This window comes from Mizuhopecten yessoensis, unplaced genomic scaffold (genome assembly GCF_002113885.1).
Source record: "Mizuhopecten yessoensis strain PY_sf001 unplaced genomic scaffold, ASM211388v2 scaffold10847, whole genome shotgun sequence".
NCBI classification, from domain to species: Eukaryota; Metazoa; Mollusca; class Bivalvia; order Pectinida; family Pectinidae; genus Mizuhopecten; species Mizuhopecten yessoensis.
In genome coordinates this window covers 678,822-704,674 of record NW_018408751.1, presented here as the reverse complement: position 1 = coordinate 704,674, position 25,853 = coordinate 678,822, and the positions used below count along the sequence as shown (strand labels likewise).

At 35.8% G+C, this 25,853-nt stretch overlaps 1 protein-coding gene across 7 annotated transcripts in view; it reads right to left on the bottom strand.

The window, feature by feature from the left end:
• Positions 1 to 25,847, bottom strand: part of LOC110462943 (probable cation-transporting ATPase 13A3) — a 58,452-nt gene extending 32,605 nt beyond the window's left edge. Inside the window, exons 1-4 of one of the 7 annotated variants that reach the window (XM_021517197.1) lie at positions 25,168 to 25,847; positions 21,523 to 21,676; positions 14,369 to 14,533; positions 3,889 to 3,974 (exon numbers count right to left, since the gene is read on the bottom strand). In XM_021517197.1, the coding sequence (XP_021372872.1) occupies positions 3,889 to 3,974; positions 14,369 to 14,375 (93 nt within the window). In that variant the 5' untranslated portion in view covers positions 14,376 to 14,533; positions 21,523 to 21,676; positions 25,168 to 25,847. Of the gene's footprint in view, positions 1 to 3,888; positions 3,975 to 10,799; positions 10,893 to 10,937; positions 11,481 to 14,368; positions 14,534 to 21,522; positions 21,677 to 24,850; positions 24,873 to 25,167 lie in introns of those variants that run through there. The other 6 variants (XM_021517198.1, XM_021517200.1, XM_021517199.1 and 3 more) reach the window with 6 other exon arrangements.
• Between the last annotated feature and the right edge of the window lie 6 nt (positions 25,848 to 25,853).

Here is a 25,853-nt window from a genome sequence, read left to right as displayed (position 1 = left end):
CTTATTGAGAAAAAGTCGTTTCAAGGTTTTAAAAATATTTGACCATTGTGACCTTGAATAATTGTCAAGGTCATTCATTTGAACATATTTGGTATCTCTTCATCCCAGCATCTAACTGGCAAAATATCATAACCCTAGGCCTCTTGGTAGTTCAGAAGAAGTTGTTTAAAGGTTTTAAACATATTTGACCCCTGTGACCTTGAAAATAGATGAAGGTCATTCATTTGAACAAACTTGGTAGCCCTTCATCCAAGCATGATACTGGCCAAATATCATCACCCTTAACCTTTTAGTTACTGAGAAGAAGTTGTTGAAAGGTATTTAACATTTTTGACCCCTGTGACCTTGAAAATAGATGAAGGTCATTCATTTGAACAAACTTGGTAGCCCTTCATCCAAGCATGTTACTGGCCAAATATCATCACCCTTAACCTTTTAGTTACTGAGAAGAAGTTGTTGAAAGGTATTTAACATTTTTGACCCCTGTGACCTTGAAAATAGATGAAGGTCATTCATTTGAACAAACTTGGTAGCCCTTCATCCAAGCATGTTACTGGCCAAATATCATCATCCTAGGCCTTTTGGTTTCTGAAAAGAAGTTGTTAAAGTAAGAAGTTGACGCCGGACAGACGGACGCCGGACCATGGCATAAGCTCATTTGCCCTTTGGGCAGGTGAGCTAAAAAACAAGGGTAGGTAGGTCGTTTTTTTTTTGTATATTTTTATGTACCTTGTGGTCATGTGATTATGACCCTACTATTATATGTAAAACAAAGAATTACATAAACAAGGTTCATTTGGAGGCAAATTGTGCTCCATCTGATGACATTTAGCGCCAACATGGAGCTGGAAGCCATTTTGAAAGGCAAAGAACCTTCTTAAATTCCGAAATCAGCTGGGTTTTGAAAAAAATATTTTGTTTGTTTTTGTTTGTTTGTTTTTTTCATCAAAAAGTTTTGGGTCGGGGGTAAATAGCTAGGGTCGGTCGGGAACCCTAAACAGACATCTTTTTGTTTTGGGCCTTAACTACATTTCACTTCTTCTTAATTTTGCCCTTCAAATGTAACTAGAAATATGTCTCCCCTTATTAGCCAATATGCATATTTGGAAGAATAGAAAGGACGCATCAAGATTAAGTTGTGTAAACTTGGATCTAAACCATTAAAATTTTAAATTATTCTGGTTCATGTTAAATTGTCTTGACAATTTGGTTAAGTTTTGGCAGCTATGGTACTATAGACACATTTACATGTATATAAAAATAGGAATTCGATCCGGTTCCTCTATTAGCTCATTATTTTTTATAGCAAGTTTGGTCAATGTAGGAGAAATAACATGGAACTTACGCAGCAGACAAACTTCGATATAAAATATTAACAAAGGGACATATCTTTTTATATAGTGGGGCACGAGACCCAATTTTAGAATGCGACACTCCTACTTCCCAAGATACATAATTATATAGTTAGCAAGTTTGGTCAACGTAGGTGAAATAACATAAAAGTTATGCCGTGGACAAACTTCGGTATTAAAAATAAACAAAGGGCCATAACTATGTATATAGTCAGGCAGGAGACCTGATTTAAATGTGAGAGATTCCGCCTTCCAAAGATACATAAATACGGTAAGCTGGTCAACGTAGGTGAAATAACTTGGAACTTATGCTCCGGACAAACTTCGGTATTAAAAATAAACAAAGGGTTATAACTCTGTACATAGTAAAGCACAAGACCTAATTCTAGTGCACTGCATACCTTCTGTAGGTGATGCAGGTATACTTCAAGTTTGATCAAGATAACTTAAACAGTTTAGAAGTTATGCTGTGGACAAACTTGAATTAAAAAATAAACAAAGGGCCATAACTCTGTATATAGTTGGGCAGGAGACCCAAATTAAGTGCAAAAAGATTCCACCTTCCCAAGAAACATATATATGGTAAGTTTGGTCAAATTAGGTGAAATAACATTGAACTTATGCTCCGTGCAAACTTTGGTATTAAAAATAAACAAAGGGCCATAACTCATTTCAGTGCACTGTACACCTTCTGTGAGTAATGCACATATACTTCATGTTTGATCAAGATATTTTTAATGGCTGAAAATGTATGGGCCGGACAAGTATTTACAGAAAAATGTTGCACTTATTTTACCTTTGACCTTGATGTGAAGGTCACAGTGACCTAATTCTAGTGCACAACACACCTTCTGTGGGTTATGCAGGCATACCTCCAGTTTCATCAAGATATCTTTAACAGTTTGAAAGTTATGGCCCGGACAAGTTACGATTAGAAGAACCAGAGAAGAACCAGAAGAACAAGAAGAAGAACCAGTACTAATATAATGTGTCTTCCTTCGAAGGGGAGACATAATTACAATACATTGCATATGATAAGTTGTATAATCATATTCACAGTCGTGATAAATTCATCCCTATTGCAAAGAGCAAAATAGTCGGAATTAAACTGCAGCAACAATATCCAAGTATACAGTATTCATAGCATGATAAACTGCAGCAACAATATCCAAGTATACAGTATTCATGTCACGATAAACTGCAGCAACAATATCCAAGTATACAGTATTCATAGCATGATAAACTGCAGCAACAATATCCAATTATACAGTATTCATGGCACGATAAACTGCAGCAACAATATCCAATTATAAATTATTCATGGCATGATAAACTGCAGCAACAATATCCAAGTATACAGTATTCATGGCATGATAAACTGCATCAACAATATCCAATTATAAATTATTCATGGCACGATAAACTGCAGCAACAATATCCAAGTATACAGTATTCATGGCATGATAAACTGCAGCAACAATATCCAATTATAAATTATTCATGGCACGATAAACTGCAGCAACAATACCCAAGTATACAGTATTCATTGCACGATAAACTGCAGCAACAATATCCAAGTATACAGTATTCATGGCACGATAAACTGCAGCAACAATATCCATGCATACAGTATTCATGGCACGATAAACTGCAGCAACAATATCCAAGTATACAGTATTCATGGCACGATAAACTGCAGCAACAATATCCAATTATACAGTATTCATGGCGCGATAAAGTGCAGCAACAATATCCAATTATACAGTAGTCATAGCACGATAAAGTTCAGCAACAATATCCAATTATATAGTATTCATGGCACGATGAACTGCAGCAACAATATCCAAGTATACAGTATTCATGGCAGGATTCAGACAATTGTCATTTCAATGTCATTTCTTTTGGGATGAAACCTGGAGAGTAATTTTTGTTAACAAAAACGTATGTCTCCCATTTTCAGCATATAGAAATATTTGTTTTACACTTATTTGACCTTTAGGTGAAGGTCATGACCTAAATGAAGTACACTGCACACCTTCTGTTGCTGTTGCAAATGTATTGCTCAAGTTTCACAAAAATATTATCAATAATTTAGAATTTACATACTAGATTTCATCAAAATTTTGCACTTGTTTAACCATTGAACAATGGGTGATGGTCACTTTGACCTAATTGTTATTTGGCTGATGTAGGTATATGGTCCTGCCAAAATTTTGCTGTCAGTTTTACCACATATATCTGACCTTGATCAATGCTAAAGTAGTTATTCAATACGCAAGAATTTTATATTTTATATGCTTGGATTGAGAAAAAGGTTGTAAGTAGCTGGCTCTGAAGTTATAAACATAAACATAGTATGTGACCAATAATTTATTACGCACAACACACAATGACTGTGACAGACAAAACAAAAACAATCGCAATAGGTCACTGACCTGAGTGACTAAGTGACTTTAAAATTTCCATGATAACAAATAAGTTTCGGAAAGAATATTCAGTAATGATGAATATGATGACTACAGTCTGAATGACTCACCATCTGATCCTCCTGACCAGGATTGATGTACTTGTAGCCAGGCTTCATGGCAGGTGGGCCAGACCTGCCCGTCTTTATCTTCACATCTGAAGATTAACAAAAGTCAAACATTATTACTACAATAAGAAATTGATGTTATTTAATGTTTAAGGTATTTCATACAGCGTCATGCCAGTGTATGTAGTTTGTAATGGGCTCATAACTTTCCTCAAAATGAATAAAGAATGGAAGTTGGTTGGTATACCCATGTCAAGAGAAATGTCAATAATGACCTTCGTAGATTTTTTGGTCAAAAATATTGTTGATTTTGTCTTAAAAGTGACTTTTGAATGCAGAATTTGAGTGGCGCAAAATTGCAATGAAGAATAAAATTAATGAAAAAACTTGCCTATATTCACTATTATCAAGAAAAAATACCTATATTCACTATTATCAAGAAAAAATGTAAGAAAATGTGTCAAATCTCCAGAATAATGGCATAAATTTTCACTTATAAATCAAAACTGATCACAAAGCCAACAAGGCTGACTGAGGTTGAAAAAACCCATGAAAAACAATTGAGATTTTACCTGTACACCATTGAAAACACTACAGGTTCTCCGACTCAGGTAATCTGGCTTGACTTGTATCAATAGCCTTGTTAGCTTCATGAATAATGTAAAATATTTAATGAAAATACATGCCATCAATCTTGAGATTTGAAGCATTATCTTACCATTTTTCTCGATAATAATAACATGTACAGGTGATTTTTTTCATGAATTATAATATTCAATGCAATTTTGCGCCACTCTAATTTTGCATTCAAAAGTTACTTTTTGGACAAAATCAACAATATTTTCGACAAATAATTTCTGCAAACGTCATGATTGACATAGTTTATGACATGGGTATACCAAGCAAGTTCAGGGGTGAATTTCACCGGGCTATTATTTCGTGGTTGTCCCAATCACAACTATTTCACCAGGATTTAATTTCTTGCAACACTGCATGACTATATTAAGTCAAAACTCTGCGCAACTGATTCTCTCAATTTTTTCAACTAGATTTTTGGGTAGTAAACATATACTCAGGTGGTATAAATTCATGGCAATTTTTCCAAGTCACAGCAATTTTTGTTTTGATGTCTACAAATATAGCAAAATTAAATCCCTTGTGAATAATTTCAGCTATATATATTGTAACTTATTTCACCTTTTATCTTAACACTTTGATTTGGGAGCGGCAAAACAGATACCAAGTGTCAATCTCCTGGATGTTTCACCCACTGCTACCTGACCTGTGTGCACCTCTCATTTCCAACTTGTAAACCTATGATCAAGTAATCTGAATGTTTATGCTTGCAGTGACCGGTATAACGGGCCTTAATATATCCCACTCCGAACACGAAGTATCAATAATTACCAGTATTTTCAATAAGATTCATCAGTTTGGAAATATGTAATACTGAAGTTTTACCTTACACACAAACAATATATAATGTACGTATTAAACGTGTTCATAACGTTTCAAGATCCCTTTGTCATGCTGATGGAGTTATTTGTATGTTTTACCTGTACAATGATGTGACAAAATTATATTATTTTTTTTTGTCACTCAACCCTGAACATTTGAACTATTGATAGAGAGATTAAAAACACACTGCATCACATCACCAGTAATGTTGAATTTTAATTGGTGTGTGAGCGACAACTTAACTTATCATGCTTCAGGGCGATGGAGATCAATCACTGTCAAGTACATTTAACTCATTCTCCCCTGAAGACACATTTGAACTCTTCCAATTCAGAGGCAGGAATAGTTCATAATGAAATTTCAGGGGTGAATGAGTTACACACATCTTACAAATGGAAACCTCAGAAACTTGCCTCTACAAATTGGTGTTTAGATTTCATTGGACGTTTGTGACAATGCTATACTTATTAATTAGGCAGGTATATGACTTCATGATTATTCCCTAATCAAAGTTACAACTTCAGGTGAATGAGTAAAGACCAACTGCAAAGAATTATTTTCTAATTTAAATGCTTTAATAAATACGTATAAACCCAGGGGGTCAGGTGCATGTGATCACATTAAGGACTCAAAATTTTCCAGGGCAGTTATATGGCATTTCATAGTATATTATACTGAACTGTATTTGACATATGGATGGGCTTATTACCAGGCATGGTTTTTTTTTCTGGACAAGTAAATGGTATGTCCCAACGAAACTTTGTTTGGGAAATTTTGTATATGAACGATGAGGACAATACTCAGCATACAGGATAATTTTTGCTGCAGTATAACTTTTGTCTTTTTAGTCCTCTGTAGTGAGGGTAAGTTTATCATGAATGGCAGTGAATATTCATGTGCACAACATTGCCTATAAAGTAAGGGGCAAAATATCCACTAGTCAAACAGGAGTTTTACTGGTGAGGGGCGAATATTTGACCAGTCAAAAGCTTCTTGTACACAGTATAAAATAGCTTTAAGCTGATGATTATTCACTTATATATCAAAACCTTAAAATTAAAAATAATGAAAACTTTTCCGTTTATCACATACATACTTTAAGTCTATTTATAGCCTGTCATGGCCTTTTATACATATATAAACTGGTTAAACAAGCTCAAAATTGAATAACTAAGTAGTCTACCATATGTAATAGTGTGTTTGTATAAAAATATATACAGGTTATTATGTATACGTAATGCTCCATCAGAAAGTGTACGAAATATGGACATAACTGTAAATAATAATGATAATTTGAGGTTCTTATATGCTGCTATATCACAATCTAGTTCGTAGGTCATCTCAAAGCGGTTCACAAATTATTATCCGTGGTTATAGGGCCTCAATTCAAAATATATTATGGTGCATAGATGTATTTACATTGTATCTGGCCTACTTTGGTTTTTAAACACCCTGGTACTTTGAGTTATATATAGGCAGAATCAATATAAATCTGTTACTTTGTATGTCTTTTATTTGTAAACTTGAATATTTACACACAATGCAATCTGATCTACATTCTAAAAACATTTTATATCTATTTGCTGAATAAATACAAATTTCATATGAATATGACCAGTAAGCACCCATTTTGAACAGGAAGCTCTCACAAAATATTGCAGATACATGACTCACTTCTGTAGCGACAACGTGGCAACTGGAAACAGGTCTGGAAGGCTTTTTTTACACCTGGACATGGGTCAGTTTCGGACGGTTTTAGCGCGAAAGGAACTTACTAAGCACACCACTCTTGCATTTTTGTTAAGCCGACAATGCATTTATTAGGTCAAATACGGTTTATGTACAAGTTTGATACAACATGCAGCTAGCTTGAGTTTAAAATATCAAGACCTCAACGAACTCAAGAAGCAGCAACTTTACAGTTGCCTAGCTATCGCAAAAGGTATCCCCAATGGATAGATCTGTAAGTCTATATAAGCCCAGTAAATCCTGACTCATATTGTTTGCTTTGTACTGCTATTACACTTGTGTTTTGGGTAATAGTTCTCACTTTATATACGAGTTGTCTCAAGTCCTTTTCTGTAAACATGACCTCAATTGCTATATGACAGAACCATATTTATAGAACTGACATCAAGAGTTCCTAGGGATCATTGTGAATGAGGACTCAGGGGGGGGGGGGGAAAATAAAAGAGTGAAGAGGGATATATAAACACACTTTCTGTCTTAGAAACTTCCATTTTTTAATGTTTAAAAAGAAAAAAAAGAAAATCCCTGAATTTCTGTTTCACGTTTTTGAAAAAGTTTGTACCCGAAGTGGCTCACAGCTTTTTGGCCCCTCCCTTCAGCCCTCCAGGAGGTCAGCCCCTCCATTTGTACAATTCTAAATTCTCACCAACTGAGAATAATCCCAACCAAATATGACTAACATCCATCTGTTATTCCCAGAAAAGTTGCTTAAAGCAATATGGCCAAATTACCCCTTTTTGTCCAAGCCCCTCAGGGGGATCAACCCCTCAATTTGTACAATTTTGAATCATCACTACCTGAGAATGCTTCCAACCAAGTAGGATTGATATCCATCTCTATGTTCCAGAGAAGAAGATGCTTAACCCTTTCACCACTGTAGACCCATCCTCGATATACAGGAGTTACGCTTACTTTCGCTCTCTAGAGAGTGTAGGTGATCGTAACCCCTGGAAATCGAGGATGCTGTAGACCATAATGGACTCATTCAGATCAATGTAATTTGGTAGAGTCTACTAAAGTTACATAGGGGTGAAAGGGTTAAAGCAACATGGCCAATTAACTTCTTTTTGTCCCTGCCATAAGCCCTAAAGGAGGTCACCTCCTCAATTAGTACATTTGTTTGTTTAGTATTGTTTAACGTCCTGTCAACAGCTATGGTCATTTAAGGACGGCCTTCCCTGTGTGCAATATGTATGCGTGTAGTGTTTGCTTGTGTGTTTTGGGAAGCTGCAATTTGTTCGTGTTTGTCTCCTTGTGAAAGAGCCGAACTGATGCTGACTTTATAGTGCTACCTCACTGAAACATACTGCCGAAGAAACCCAGCAGGACACCACACCCGGTCACATTTTACTGACAACGGGCAAACGAGTCGTCCCACTCCTAAATTGCTGAGTGTTAAGCAGGAGTAGAAACTACCATTTTTACAGACTCTGGTATATGTCTCGGCCAGGGGACAGAACCCAAAGCCTTCCTCACAGGGGTGAACGCTCAACTAAAGGTCAAAAGTGAGGCGTTGTCAAGGGGACATTAAGAAGAAGAAAGTTGTTCAGAAAGAAGAGAAAAGATAATATCCCGAATTTAGTCGCCTCTTACAATCATGCAATGGGGGCAGCAGGTACAATTCTTACCTCCTACCTGCAGGGACTCAATTCGTACAATTTAGAAACCCCATCACCTAGGGATGCTTACAGTCTACCAATAAGCGGTTTAGAAGAAGAAATTGTTGATGGATGGATGACAGACGGCAAAGCTCACCTTGGCCCTGAGTTAAGACCAGGTGAGCTATTAATCGTCGTACAGTGGGACAGGGGTCCTGAACTCATCCACCCCAGAAATTCTACAATGAACTATTCCAACCTTTGAATTGGAGGAGTTCAAATGTGTCTTCAGGGGTGAATGAGTTAAGTCTGAATTCATGTCCACATAAATAAGTGCACAATAGGTATATTCAGACGACCTCAAACATGCTAAAACAAACTTCAGGAGTCTTAAGGAATACATTCTTTATAGTACAATTGATTATAACAAGCCCCCGGGGGATGCATGGGGACCTAAACAATGTCAGTAATTGTCCACAGTATACCATGTTAAGAAATTTCTTCTCTACAGGAAATCAAGTATAAATAAACTTGTAGGGACCTAATTAATTAGTTATTGACAGTAAAAATATGAATATAACAAATTACGGGCAACCCAAGAAATTAGTTCTCTACGGTGAGTAAAGCATATGTTACTCCCTAGGGGAACCTTTGAATAAAATTTGCTATTGTAAGAGTTTGATGTTCATAAGACGTTTTCTTGCCTAGGGACAAAACCATGAGTTTATTAATGAATATTTACATTTCTACTGAACTTGGACTCAATATATCTACTAAACATTTAGAGGTTATATTTGTCAATGAACTTTTCAGTTGACGTATGAATACATTAGCATATTATCAACCTGATTACTCTGTTCTTCCACAGAGCACGCTAAATAGTTCTATTAATAGATTATATTTTTTCCCAGAAGTATTTCACTGATATAAAAAAAAAACTAATTTACATCAGAGACGTATAATACATACGTATTTATACGTCTCTGTTTACATCTTCTTTTGTTTTTTCCTTGTTTATCTATATATTTATCTAACCGGGACAACATCTTATAGTTAGTGATGACATCATAAGCTTCGGTACCTTCTGTGGTGTTAGACTTGCACAAGACCGATATTTTAGAAATTATCAATATTGCACTGAATGTAAATACATGTATAAGAAAAGAATCCCGTTTTGTCAAGATTTATGAGGTATAAACCTCAATGGGTCTTAAGAAAAATTTGTCTCAAGACCCATTTAAAGCTTTATACCCCATAAACCTTCACAAAACAGGATTCAATCCTTAAATATAATCAAGAGTTAATTGAGTGTAAATGTATTACTATAGGCTAGGGCTGTAACGATATATCGTATCTTATCGTATCACAATACTTTCTTGTGTATCGTATCAAACTGTCTTTTTTTTTTTTGTATCGTGATCGATACCCTAACAATACTTGAATTATCACATCCAATTTTTATCAAACTCTAAAAAAGTGTATTTAGAGTTTTTTGAATGGTTCGGTGAAGATGTGGCCCACTGTGAAGTCATACCCAAAATGACTAGAAAATCATACAAAAATAGACTTCAATAGTATTTACTACTGATGTCTATGACAAACCTTGATAAAGTCCTGCACCCAATAATAATGAAGTTGACCTTATAAGCAAATATTTGTATTGTGATATATGTAATCACTCACCATTGTCAACGTCATACTATTAGTCTACGACTATACTATTGTATTGTTTATAGTTTGGTTTAATTTTGTTTAACGTCCTATTAACAGCTTAGGTCATCTAAGGATGTGTATTGTATCGTAAGCATCAAATTGTGAGATATGCATAATTCTATTTAGTCATTGCAATTGCAGCCCTTACAATTACTGATATATATTTCAGACCAATTAACAGGAAGAACAAGCATATAGCCTTGTACATGTATATCCCACTTGCTTATATGCACTAGCTAGGTCATACAGACGCCCACAGACAGGTGACAATACAGAATGTAGTTTAACAATGATTACCGGCATTACCTTGTGATTATAATACATGTTTATAGCTATATGTTTTATTCATATATATATATATATATGTAAAAGGAGGAAAATATAGTTTGCTTTTACCTGGAACCTCTAGCTTCCACGCTCGACAACTCTACCTATTGAGATCAAGGAAAATTCACTTAAACATAATGCTAGAAGGCAACCATGACATCATATGAGCAATTAAAACCTATCATATTTGTACATATATATACTTACTGTTTGTCGTTTTCATGTTATTGAAGAGCGTTTCGCATGGTTTAAATGCAAGTCCGTCTATAAATACCAAAGGTGTAATTTAAGTATGGGATGTCTGTACTCAACACTAGGGTATCCGAGTAGCAAAATTCACACTAGTCTATATCAGAGTATCCACATACACTTGACTATATCCTAGGCCTACTCACTCAGAACACATTTAGCACAAAACTTCATGCTCGAAGCCATTCAATCAGAAGCTGGTCAACAATGAAATGGCTAGTGTAAACGGAGTAAACAACTTATAAAAATCACACAAAAATCAGTCTGTACGCTTCTCGGGTTCTTCAAAGTCGCTCAGGTGTAAAACACTCTTCACAAAGACGATGGCTGAGACTAGATTTACAGGGATTTCATGTATAAACGTACGAGAGTTGATGCACAGACAAGTGAAGTGGGTAGTTTAGATGGTACAGGTGGCCTGGGTGTTTATATAACAATATAGAAACACAATGTACTATGTGTATACAGTTCAATGGTCTTACAAGTAATGACATCAGTAAACCCTAAAGGCATTTTTGACATATCAACAAGACATGATATATTGATGTACTAAGTTCAATCTAATAAATATTTAAGCTCCCTTGTACCTGACTCTATACCAAATCAAGTCGTATAAATTTATGCAAGGTCAAATAGTTGTCGAGAAATTGTGGCAATTAAGTTATAAACAAGACGCCCCGTCATAACAATATTAGCATTTTCAGTATCTGATATGCCTGTACAGTAATCAAGAAGTTCGACATTACACCTGGTTATCATGAAACTTTGCCGAAAGAATCTTCTTTTAATTTATTCCATATATCTGCAAAGCAGTATTTTGTCCCGTTAATGTGGGATTTGGCCTTCTTGTCTCATTTTGGGGAAAAAATATACCAATTGGGAAGGAAATTTTCAGAAGTTAACTGCAAATTTTGGGAATAAGGCAAAATATGAAATAATTTCAATAAGTTTCATGCGGTTTCATCATAAGCTGGAAAAAGCTTGTTTCAAAATTGTTGTAAAATATTGACATTTATATACAAATTAAACCTTATTTAATGTAGTTTATGAATTTCTTAGCTATACTTTGTTTCTTGTTATGTCTCAATATCATGAATTTTAAGGTACTGCATTAATTTTATCTATTGTTGATATGGGCGGATGCTGACCATTAAAAGGAGGTGAGAGGGTCAAAAGTCGTATGAATTTGTGGCTATTTTTAGCACCCTATATAAGAACATGCACTAGCTGACCCTAGGTCACAAGCCTGCTGAAGATGATGGAATTCGAAGAACAAGATGTGTACCTTCTTTTTACATCATGATTAAATTTTGAAAAATATCTGAAAGTGAATTTTATTACCCACCACCTCCCCTTCTGGCCTCCTTCTCAATATTATTATTCCTTCTTTATCGGGGTGTTTTCTTACCCCATCTAAGACTGTTAAGTACATTGGACAAAAACTTTAAAAGATAAAGTTTTAATATAAACATGTCGTTTTGAATAAAAAAAAAGACATTTTCAATTCATTTGTTTATGCACTTAACATGTCTTACACGCTTGCCCTGGTGATATTTACTTGGATTCAGGCATAAAACTAGTCAACATTTTTGAAATTTCCTCTGGAGAGATTTATAGGCGTGCTCAGAATTAAAAATATAAATAAAAGGTGAAATCATCAATCTTTGAAAATATAAGGAATATAGTTTGGCTGGAAAAACTTGTTTTAAAATTGTTGTAAAATATTAACGTTTCTATAACTAGAGAACATTTTTGAAATTTCCTCGGGAGAGGATAAGCTTGCTCAGAATTAAAAATAAAAATAAAATATGTGTATGTACACCCAATGGAAAAAATAACTTAAAAAAACAGCTTTTAAGCCGTTCCATGAATCTTTGAAATAAGGAATATAGTTTAGCAAATTCACTGGTTGTAAATGCTCAATTTAAGGGTCCTCATTCTTGAATCTCCCACAATAATTATAAGGAGAGTTGGCAAGTATGAATTCATAAAGTTTATATACAAAAGGCCCAGAGGGCCTGTATCACTCACATGTTTCTTTTGTAAAATGAAACTGACATATACACATTGTAGGTAAGACCATATTTGGTAACTAGAACACCAGACATTTTAACATCTCTTAAGATATTGTTGATTGAAGTTTTTAACATGTTTGACCCCTGTGACCTTGAAAGTAGGTCAAGGTCATTTTAATGAGGAGCATGCCATCCCAGGTACCTACTGGCCAACAATCATGTCCCTGAGCATTATGGGACTTGAGAAGATTGTCAAAGCTTTAACCCATGTTGACATTTTACCCCTGACTAGCACTTAAATTTGACCTTTGACCTCATTACTGTAATAAAGAAAAAGATTTGCATTGCTGGTCTACATAATATATCCAAGTATCATGACTCTAGTCTTTATGGTCCTTTAAATATTGTTGTTTGATTTTCATTTTACATATTTGAACCCTGTGACCTTGAAAGTAGGTCAAGTTCATTTTAATGAGGCAGCTTTATAGCACTCCAGCCAATCTACCTACTGGTCAAATGTCGTGACCCTAGGTCCTCCAGTTCTTCAGAAGATGTCTTTCAAAAGAAAAAGTTGACAGACGGATGACGCCGCAGTACGGCATAAGCTCACATGGCCTTTCGGGCCAGGTGAGCTAAAAATAAAACAGCAAGACTGTGAATGACCCAAGACCTCTGAACTCTAGACCGACACTTATAACGAATTGAGCTACTTTATACTTGGAAATTTTCACAGTTTAACTTCCGTCTTTATTCGCCCTCCCTAATGAGGCTAGGTAGTCTAGTGGTAGGACCCCCGGGCTCATGACCCAAGGGTGGCCGGTTCATTCACGGCACAGCACGGCACTGTGTTGTATCTTTGAGCAAGATACTTTACCTCGCTTTTTCCAGTCTACTCAGCTGTAAATGAGTACGTGGTTGGGCAGAGCTATAATTGTAGAATGCTAGCTGTGCGCGCCGAAATGGCAGCACCGGCTGTATGCTCCCAAGGGAGTTGAGAAAGATATTGACTGGTTGCAAAGGCCCTATAACCACGGATTTAATAATTTGTGAACCGCTTTGAGATGATCTACGATTTAGGTTGTGACACAGCAGTATATAAGAACCTCAAATTATTATTACAGTGTATTATTAATTCATCATGACAGTGAATATAAGTACACAAAATACAATATATACCGTATATTGCATGTGAATGGCAAAATTAACACTATATGGTGAATATTTTACAGGTCGAAAGTTTTCCAGTATACAGAACCTGGCTGCTGGTAATCCAGTCCAATTCTGTTACAGTTAGAAGAAGAAAGGAAGTCATGCATGAGTAAGGAAAGAGAGAAGATAGAATAGGAGGTACAAGAGAATAAGATAGGATTTTACCTGTCATTGTTACACAACAAATTGTTCAGTTTTTATAAGATCACCAAATCTCTCAAACGATACACCGTCATCCAGGATCGATCTCTGCTACATAGAAGTTGGAAACTAGAAGAATCTGTTCCCGAGAGTTGTGCATCCAAATTTTATAATCTCCGACATGAATTACTGTTGAAGAAGGTATAATCAATAAACGGTTAAATCAATCATATATCAATATCGAAGGTGAATGATTCTAGTGACACAGACAGAACTCTCTGTAGTAAAAAATTACCGAGTCATCTCTCTATATATATGTACAATTTACTTATCATAGGCAAAAGAACAAATTATCTGTTTCTAATTTCTCGACCTACCCTGGTCTTAAATACATATAGACATTTATTTACTTTATCTTATCTTGACAATACTGTTGATATTTTGACAGCTATCTTCACAGTACATATAGTCTTTCAAATGTTTTTGCAATAAAAAAACAAAAAAAACCACACCAGTATGCCTATACTATTTGAGGGCAGGAAGCAGAAACACAATGTTAAAATAGTTTGGCCCCATAAGGGTCAAATTCATGGGGCCAAATTCCTTAATAACACAGGTAGCTACATGTGCCTGCATGTGGATATTTGTATCTCTAAACAACTACAGTGAGATAGCCTGGTATAATGAAAAGCAAATCCAGGTCGGGTAGATTGTGCAAAAACAGTGTATTTATCTCTCAACTCAACTAAGTAGGGGATGGGGTTATATTACAAGACAATGAAAATCAAAATAACATTTGTTTGCATTTCTAATGACCTGTAGTAAATAGAGTAGTAAATGTTGATTTTTTTTAATAATAGCCCTAATGCTAAAGTGCTAAAGAGTTTAATTCAAGGGTATAGGTATGTACCGTATACGCTTTATAGGTCAAATATGATACAATATAAGTACTATTTAAGGGAATGTACGTATACGTATAATTAAGATGTACTTTACTATAAATTGCACAAAATTGAAATAAATTTACATATAGGCGCTAGTAACGGAAACAATATTTTTCAAAGAATCTTTTCAATAATAGCCCTAATGCAAGTGCTAAAAGAGGTTGTTTTCTTGTAATGGTTTTTATTTTTCCAAGTTATTCATTACATATACATATATATAAACAGGACATTCACGTATTCTCACATATACACACACGGACATGGATTTATGTGCTTAAGAGTTTAATTTAAGGGAAGGTACCTATGCTTTATAGGTCAAGTATTGTACAATATAAGTACTATACAGAAGTTGTACCTTTCTGTAAAAATGCTTAAGACTTTGATTTAAGGGTAGGTATGCTTTGTAGGTCAAGTAATGTACAAGGTAAATACTATAAAGAAGATGTACTTTACTATAAATTGCACAAAACTGAAATAAATTTACATATAGGCACTAGTAACGGAAAAGATATGTTTTAAAGATTTATTGAACCTTTTACCTGTTGGTAAATTAAGACATGTACATACATGCAAGTACATAATTAGAATCAAGATTATTTCATAAAAAATACCCCCCCCCCCTTCCCCAACAAAAAGCAATAAAAGGAAATAGAACAACAGACAGTTGGTTGAGATCTTTGAAAAATGAAACAGAATCATTAAGTGCACAAAACTAACTTTAAAAACTCAATGTGATTTTATTTTATTAAAATTTAATGACCCTTATGACCAGTTGGTAAATAAAGGCATATAAAAAGAATCATAAGATAATTTGCACTAACCCCCCCCCCCCCCAAATAAAATTAAATAGAACAGACAGGTGGTTAAGATCTGTGGAAAACAGAATCTTGGCTGAGGAGTGTGGGCACTTTTTCCCCACCTTTGTCCATGCTCCATACTGTTTTTCATGCAATATTAGCTAGGCCTGCCCAAGTACATGTATATCATGATGATTAAAGATAGTATCTCGGAGGAAATAACCCGGGAGCAACACACTTCATTTACCAAATTAAATTTCCATACAGCATGACGAGTTTGACAACTGAAAATGTCACATTCATCAGAATATGGGCTTACTGTTGTGACTTAATGGAGGGTGTATATATAAATACGAAGGAGTCAAAAGATGGGTATCAGTGATTTTTTAGCGAAAAATGGAAGTAATGTACTGTAATTGTACATATTTTACCTGTAATCTTAAAGTTAGTATTTTAATGCAGACTCTAAAGCTCTTATTTACCTAGGTACAGCAGCCATAATACACTAGTATTATCCTTTCACTTCGAATACCCTAAATTCTCAAAAATAAGACTGATTTGAAAATAAGCCAGGCTTAAAAGTTTTTAGTCTTGAATTTCTGGTATTTAAATACATCTCAATAACAAGAGGCCCAATGGGCCTGCATCGCTCACCTGTTATTAATCTAACACTTGTAATCTTAAGATTTCATAAGAACCTATCAAAAGATTTAAACATATAACGCCTCTGACCTTAATTGTCGAACAAGAACATTAGGTTAAAAGTGGATCAAGGTCATTCATTTGAACTAACATGGTAGTCCTTCATCCCAGCATGCTACAGGCCCAATATCAGTACCCTGGGCCTTTTGGTTATTGAGAAGCAGTTGTATGAAGATTTTAAAGACATCTGACACCAGGGACCTTGAAAGTGGGTCAAGGTCATTCATTTGAACAAACTTGGTAGCCCTTCATCCCAGCATGCTACAGGCCCAATATCAGTACCCTGGGCCTTTTGGTTATTGAGAAGAAGTTGTATGAAGATTTTAAAGACATCTGACACCAGGGACCTTGAAAGTGGGTCAAGGTCATTCATTTGAACAAACTTGGTAGCCCTTCATCCCAGCATGCTACTGGCCAAATATCATCTTCTTAGGCCTTTTGGTTACCGAAAAGAAGTTGTTTAAAGTAAAAATTTGAAGCCGGACAGACGGACGGACGGACGGCGGACGCCGCACCATAACATAAGCTCACTTGCCCTTCGGGCAGTCGAGCTAAAAAAACATCTTTGAAAATAGGCCAGCGTTGAAAGCAGGCATTGAATTCAGGTATGCGCCACATTTTCCCTGTCTGCCTAATTAGACCAGTTTTACAGGTAAACATCACATCACACAACTTATTATTGCATAATTCGATAGCAGAAACCTTTAAAAATTTATGTAAGATAATTGAAAACCCCTATAGAACATTAAATTTTTACATGCAAAAGAGAAAAAGGAAAATTATCCGGCTTCCACAAAATCCCGAGATTCCATACTAAAAATGAAAACAAGAGGCCCAATGGGCCTGCATCGCTCACCTGGTATAAATCTCACACTTGTAACCTTAAAAGTGGTCTAAAATAAAGCTACAGGCAAAATATCAGTATTTAGGGCTTTTCACCAACTGGTGAAAAGACCTATTGTTTTTGTTAAGTTTCTTATTATTCTTCTTATTATTCTTCTTCCGTACTTTGTGGAATCTGTATCTTTTGATTGGTAAAAGAGAGGTTAATAGTCTTTTAAGTATGTTGTAGGAAAAGTTCTAAAGCTGATCAAGCAACATTTTCAAGGTGGTCAAAAATTAAATATGGCCACCATGACGTCATAGGTCAAAATCTTAAAATGGCCATAACTCAAAAACGGTTTAATTTACAGAATTGACGCAAATATATTATATGTAGATAAGCTTTGGGGCTAACTTTATTTACCGCGCATGGTTTTTCATTTAAAGGTCAAATAAAAAAGCTCGCTGTTGGGTCAAAGGTCATAATTTTTAAAAAATATTCATTTTTCATTTTTTTGGAAAAATACTTCTACAGATCGATGGAGGATGTCATTCCGATGAAGTTGATGTCTTAAGTTTTTCTGAAACATTTACCGTTAAGGTTGTACGCCATTTTGAAATGTTTCCTTTGATCTTTTAAAAATTTCGCAATATTTTAAAACTTGTTTTACTCCAATATCAATGACAAATATTTCGTTTAGTTGTTACGGGAAAAGTTTCCCTAGATGTCTTCTAACATTTGGTAACGGTTTCAACTTCATCAAAAAAACAAAATGGCCGCCATGACGTCATAGAGTAAAATCTTTAAAACCGCTATAACTTGAGAACCGTTGATTGTACAGAATTTGTGAAAGTAAATTATTTGTAGATAATTTCCATATCTAACTTTTTCTCACTACATGTTAAAACAAAATATTTCTAATTAAAAAGTGCGCCCCTGGGTCGAAGTTCACCAACTATTTTAAAAGCATTCATTTTTCATTATTTTTGAAAAAAAATTCAATAGATTGATAAAGAATGTCATTCCGATGAATTCGATGTCTTTAGTTTTTCTGTAACATTTACCGTTAAGGTTGTACGCCATTTTGAATATTTCCTTTGATCTTTTAAAATGCTGACAATATGTTAAAACTTCAACGATCTTCTTCTCCAATTCTGCCATTGCAATATTAACCACAATTAATACATGTATTCCTCTAGGGGCCCTTACGAACTTATGTTACTTTTTGGAGCCATTAATATTCCAAGATGGCCGCCACGAACTCTGATTGGTTAACAGCCTATACCAATATATTTCGTTAACGATATCAAACACGAGGTTGATCTTTGGATATCATATAGAGATAGCCAAGGGCAAACTTTTTCTTTCATACTGATTTAACAAAAAATGTCAACTTCCGGTTTCCGGCAGGGGTCAAAGTTAAAAGGCACTATATTGGGTACCAACCTTAAAAAATCTTCTTCTCAAGTTCCACAAGGTCTAGAGTCTTGATATTTGATAATAAGAATTATGAGATGTCGGGGTATCAGGTTTGAAAAAATGGTTGACATTGATCAACTATCAAGGTCACAATCAAGGTCACAAACTTCATATGTGCTATTTCAAGATAATGACTTCAAAAAACTTCTTCTAAAGTTCTACAAGGTCTAGAGTCCTACTATTTGATACATAACATGGTCAGGTGATTGACTATCAAGTTTGAAAAAATGATTGACCTTGAATGACTTTCAAGGTCACAGAGGTCATATATGTAAAAATATTGAAACCACTTTTTCTGAATAACCAATAACTCCAGGGTAACGATGTTTGGCAAAGAAGCATGCTTGAATGAAGGGCTTTAACGTGTGTGCAAATGAACGACCTTGACCTACTCTAAATATAATTTCAACGGTGAAGGTCAAAAACCGTTTTCATTTTTGTGCGATTGTGAAGTGCTTTCAGTACTTTGATTTTTATCAGGACATCTAATACACGCTGACAATACTACATCGATTACTACGCACTCGCAATCTTAAAAATGTGGAAAGTTTACACCTCTGTTGCAGTGGGTAAACATCAGCCTTCCCTTGGCGAGGCAAACCCAACCGATATAGACACAAAGAAAGTTTCAATAAATCGTCCTGACGTACATAGTGGACGGACTATATGACGACATTAACAGACTACATTCGTATACAACCCCGCCCATTGGCTGCCTATATTTATCCAATCTTTCTCTGACGTCATTTCGCGCTCCGGGAATCCCCCACTACTCAGCCAGCTACTGTAGACTTGCACAGGTTATTATTAGAAGGCCAAATCAGTCCTTACACTGAAAAGCCCGTCAAATTGTTAGCCAACAATTTCTAGTTATGATTAAAATTCATTCAAAAGACCCTGTTAATTTTTTTTAAACATTTCGACCCTGTGATTGAAAGTTGAACAAATTTTATAGCCTTTCATCTCGGGATGCAACTAGCAAAGTATCAACATCCTGGGACCCATGGTTATTCAGAAGAGGTCGTTTAAAGATTTTAAACAAATTTGACCCCTGTGACCTTCCATATGGGTGAAGGTCATTCATTTTAAAAAACTTTGTAGCCCTTCATCTCAGCTAGCTACTGGCCAAATGGCATCGCCCTGGGCATTTTGGTTATTCAGAAGTTGTTTAAAGTTTTTAACATATTTGACCCCTGTGACCTTGAATACGGGTGAAGGTCATTCATTTGAACAGACTTTGTAGACCTTCATCTCCGCATGCTACTGGCCAAATGGCATAACCCTGGGCATTTTGGTTATTGAGGAGAGGTTGTGTAAAGTTTTCAACATATTTGACCCCTGTGACCTTCCATATGGGTGAAGGTCATTCATTTGAACAAACTTTGTAGACCTTCATCTCAGCATGCTACTGGCCAAATGGCATCACCCTGGGCATTTTGGTTATTCAGAAGAAGCTGTTTCAAGGTTTTTTTAAGACAATTGACCCCTGTGACCTTGAATATAATTGAAGGTCATTCATTTGAACAAACTGGGTAGCCCTTCACCCAAGCATGCTACTGGCCAAATCTCATCTACTTGGGCAGTTTGGTTATCGAGAAGAAGATGTTTAAAGTTTTTAACATATTTGACCCCTGTGACCTTGAAAATAGGTGAAGGTCATTAATTTTAACAAACTTTGTAGCCCTTGATTCCAGTTTGCTTCTGGCCAAATATCGACACCCTAGGCCTTTCGGTTATTAAGATGAAGTCGTTTAAAGTAAAATATTGATGCCGGACGACGGACGGACGGACGCCGCGCCACAAGCTCACTTGGCACTTCGTGCCAGGTGAGCTAATAAGTCGCAGCTTATTATTGAGGATTTAGGGTATATAATGAAGCAGGGATAATAAAAATGTTGATAGGAGTGACTAACAGGAAAGACAGAAGTGTGCTTCCACCAGGGATCAAACAAGCTTCCCTGCGAGTCTGCCACTTTACTAATTGAGCTACAAGAAAATTTCCTCTAGTGTGAAGCTAGAAGGTTACCCTATGTACAATTAAAATATTCCACACGAGTTTAACATGTACCTTTAACAGGTTTTTTTTCGCCCCCAAGTATAACTTGTCATCCGTATTGAGGTACAGAACAGCCAATATCAGTACTAACCATACTTATATAATTGTGGCACATTACATTACGGTCGCCTTCTAGCTTGGCGCTGGAGGGAATTTCCCTTTAGCTCAGTGGTAGAGCGTCGGACTAGGAACCCAGGGATTGGGGGTTTGATCCTCAGTGAAGCTTGCTACTTTTTTCTGTTACATTATAATAATCACATGTGTAGTAGTGTAGATTTCAGTTTCACTGCTAAAAGACAAGTATTTGATTTGGAGAAAATTTTCCTGTGTACTGAAAATTAAACTTTATCAGATACATCTACATTTTTATAACTTACCATGAATAATATGAATAGCACTGTTTTCCGTTGTCTTTCTGATGAGATATCACGACGTCATAATTTCTGATTATCATCACAGCATGTTGTTCAGATTAGCAGCCCGCACCTCACAAGTCTTGACGTTGCAATGTCAAGTTTCTTCACAGAACTCCTATTCGAATAGAAGATGAAAATACCACAATCATAAAATGGTAATATAGGCGTATTGATGTTAATTTCGGTGAATCAGGAGAGGAAGTAAATGCAGATAGATCAGAATTCCGACCCAAAACCTCCTAACCCAAGACGGACCAACACGTATTCCTGTGGTGTGGTGAAAGGTAAATTTGGTAAAGTAGGTCAAGGTCATTTATTTGATGGCACTGTTTATTATAAAGAAGTTGTTTTAAAGGTTTTTACACATTTGATCAAGGTGACCTTAAAAGTAAGTCCAAGGTCATTTACTGGAGAAAGCATCATACTATTCTATCCAAGCATGGTACTGGTGGTCAAATATCACCTAGGTCCCCATGGTTATGCAGAAGGGAGATGCTTAAAGATTTTTACACATTGATGCCTGTGACCTTGAAAGTAGGTCAAGGTCATTTATTTGAGGAAATTTTATATTACCTAATTACAGCATGCTACTAGCAGGCCATATATCATCACTAATGTGTCTTTATTATTCAAGAAGTCGTTCAAAGGTACTTCAAAGTCATTCTTTTGAGGAAACTTCATAGTGCTACATCCCAGGTATATGTACCTACTGGCCAAATATAATCACTCTGGGCTTCCTTGTTATTCAGAAGGAGTTGTGTAAACACTTTAATATATCGGACCACTGTGGCCTTTAAAGTAAGTCAAGGTAATTTTTTTGGAGGAAAGTTATAGTATTCTGACAGTCCCACTTACATATACTGTCCAAATATCTTTACTCTAGGCCTCTTGGTTATTCAGAAGAAGCTGTTTAAACTTTTTTTTACATATTTGATCGTTGTGATCTTGTAACAAATACATGAACAATACAGGTAAGCATCATTAAGTATGACTCAACCAATACACGTTACTCAAATTCATGTTTGGGACTGAAAGTCTATTTATCGAAACATTGATTACAGATTTTGGCCGTGCTACAAGGATCCTAAAGCCATAATATATTCAATCCATCATCCTCAATTTTTTCCTTTATTTTTAAAACATTCCCTTGATTATTTATCCTGTCCATCCTGATTTTTTTTTAAATTTGGGTCAAGGTCATTCTTTTGACCAAACCCTGATAGCCTTCAAAGCAAGACCTGTTGTAAACACAAAGTATCCCGACATTGTCTTTTATATAATCTTGTGTTTAATTTGTAAAACCTAAATTTCCCCCATGACCTTGAATGGATATTTTCAGCTCATACACACTTCATTTCACCAAAGAAAATATTTGTTGTGTCAAGCAAAGATGAATTACCTCCCTTTGGTTTCTAGATTGGAAGAAATCAGGTAGTGTTGGGACTTGTCTCCCTTTAGCTATGCATAAAAGTGTGGAGTTACAGATATTCTCATTGAGAGCACGTGGATAAAATCGAGATATTTAATATAAAATTTGAGAAAGATCCATTTGGTTCTTCTTGAGAAATAGCAATAACAAACTTTCAATATCAAAATCAAAGATGGCTGAGTGTCGGCCATGTTGTTTATCCGAGCAGTCCCAAAAGTTGCCCTGCACAACAAAGGACCAAGGGGAACCTACATATAAAATGTGAGAATGATCCCTCTGGCCCTTCTTGAGAAATAGCGATAACAAACTTTCAATATCAAAATCAAAGATGGCTGAGTGTCGGCCATGTTGTTTATCCGAGCAGTCCCAAAAGTTGCCCTGCACAACAAAGGACCAAGGGGAACCTACATATAAAATGTGAGAATGATCCCTCTGGCCCTTCTTGAGAAATAGCGATAACAATCTTTCAATATCAAAATCCAAGCTGGCTGCCTGTCGGCCATGTTGATCATCCGATCTGTCTCAAAAGTTGCCCTGCACAGCTAAGGACCAAGGGGAACAGACATATGAAATTTGAGAAAGATCCCTCTGGTACTTCTTGAGAAATAGCGATAACAAACGTTCAATATCAAAATCCAAGATGGCTGCCTGTCGGCCATGTTGATTATCCGATCAGTCTCAAAAGTTGCCCTGCACAGCTAAGGACCAAGGGGAACCGACATATGAAATTTGAGAAAGATCCCTTTGTCACTTCTTGAGAAATAGCGATTACAATAATTGTTTAAGGAAGGACGGCGGACGGACGACGGACCACGGACGCAGGGCGATTTAATAGCCCACGTACCAGATGATGGTGGGCTAAAAAATATAAGACGAAGAAACAACATTTTTACTGTATTATTCAGTTGAGAAATATTACTGGAATGTAGTGAAAGATGAAAACATACTGTACTTGACCAGGAATATATATATATATTTCATATCCTTGATATTTCTATTATTTATTACTGGCAGATTTAGCTATTAGACAAATTGTCTCATCAGAACACCAAGCTAATTGTGCAAAAACTGTGAACAAATCACAGTATGCTAGTTAATTAAGTGAATTTTGCTTAAGTTTAAACTTAACCTCATGCAGTTTTTGTATAATGTAAATGTATTCCATTTTCATCAACATCGAACAATATTAAGCAAGTTACCTTACGGAAACCAATGAAAAGTGTGGATGGACAGCTGGGTGCTCCCCATACCATATTAAATGCAACCAATCAAAATTGGTGCACAAGAGACTTTATGGGCCTGTACCAATAACTACACAATACTTGTGATCTTCAAACTTGTCAAAGTCAAACTGATTTAAATAGGCTACACATCATAAAACACATTTTGGGTTTTCTTGGAAGATTTTATTACTCCCCAACTTATTAATCTTCATTACCTGATAAGATCCAACACAAATATCACATTTCCCTCAAAAACCTATGTACCAAATATACAGTTGGTTTCAGTTATCACTTTTTACTATGAAAATTATTCAAGGTCAATCATTTGAAAGTCATCCCATCAAAACATGAATGACCCAATATTACCCTATGCCTATTGGTTATAAATCAGAAATCAATTATTAATATTGATGCACAACAGAACCCGTATATATCCCCTCGATTTTACATGTCAAGGTATAAATAATGCCACAAAGCTCTTTAGGGGCTGGGGAAGCTGGCAAGTTGCATGCAAGGGTTAAACTCTATATGATTGGTAAAGGTTTTGAAATCTATATATGTTCTATAATTTATTTCCCATACTGAAAATTCCACTTTCATAGTATACATTCATAGATTCATTTCCTTCCAGTAATACCTGTTATTTCCTATTTCTGAGGAAATATTTCTTTCAGCTCAGGGTATAAAATTCATGCAATTTCGTTGTTGAACGTCAATATGAATTAAGCTTGAGCCTGTGGAGACGTCTAAATATCCTCTTCTGACTAGATATGCATGTTGCTAGCAGAATAGCCTGCCAGCAACTGACTCCGGTTGCGCAGGGATTAAAACTATTTAAAATGTATTAAGCTTTTACACTATATTTTATTGTAAATACTTGTTTATTATATTAATTTATGAATGATTTTATACTGTAAGGAGTAACTAACATTTTAATAGAAATCTGTTTATTACCATTTCCTTTCCTGTAATGTTAGAGGTTCCCATTTGAATCATTAATGATAAAAGGAAGGGCAGAACTTCCTGGGGCAGTTCCTCCACAGTGTGTTCAAGTTGGACTGCATGAACACATTAAGTGTTTTTGATGACACAGTTTTCTTGGGTAGACTGTTCCAGACCTTAATTACTCGGTTACTAAAGACATTCTTACTGGTGTTTAGACTGAAAGGTTTCTTGCATATTTCTTGTCGATACAAAACCACTCCAAATTCGTTGAACAAGTAGTCTGTAAGGTATCATGGCTTGTCTACAAATAACATTCAACAAAATGTTGATGTTTCTATGTGACAGTAAGTGTACGGAGATGACAACGTCTGAAGTCATAGCTTCGACAGCCGACAGTTTGCGTCTCCGGTTTTATCTGTGCATGTCAACAAGTCGCACTTGCCAAGAAAATATCGACACACTGCCACTCTGTCGAGCGTCGACTCACCGACCGAGTGCAATGTGCATAGCATGGCGACTTGTTAGCTTGCTCTTGACCGGCTGACCAGCTTTTAGTATTTGACATCTCCCTTTTCTGCTGAAAACTGGTCAGAAAAACAGCAGAACACGCAATAGAGAGAGCGACTATACAGTTAGGGTTAGAAAAAGCGGTAGACACGTCCTCCGCCAGAGCCAGTCAGTGAGAGAGTAAGTTC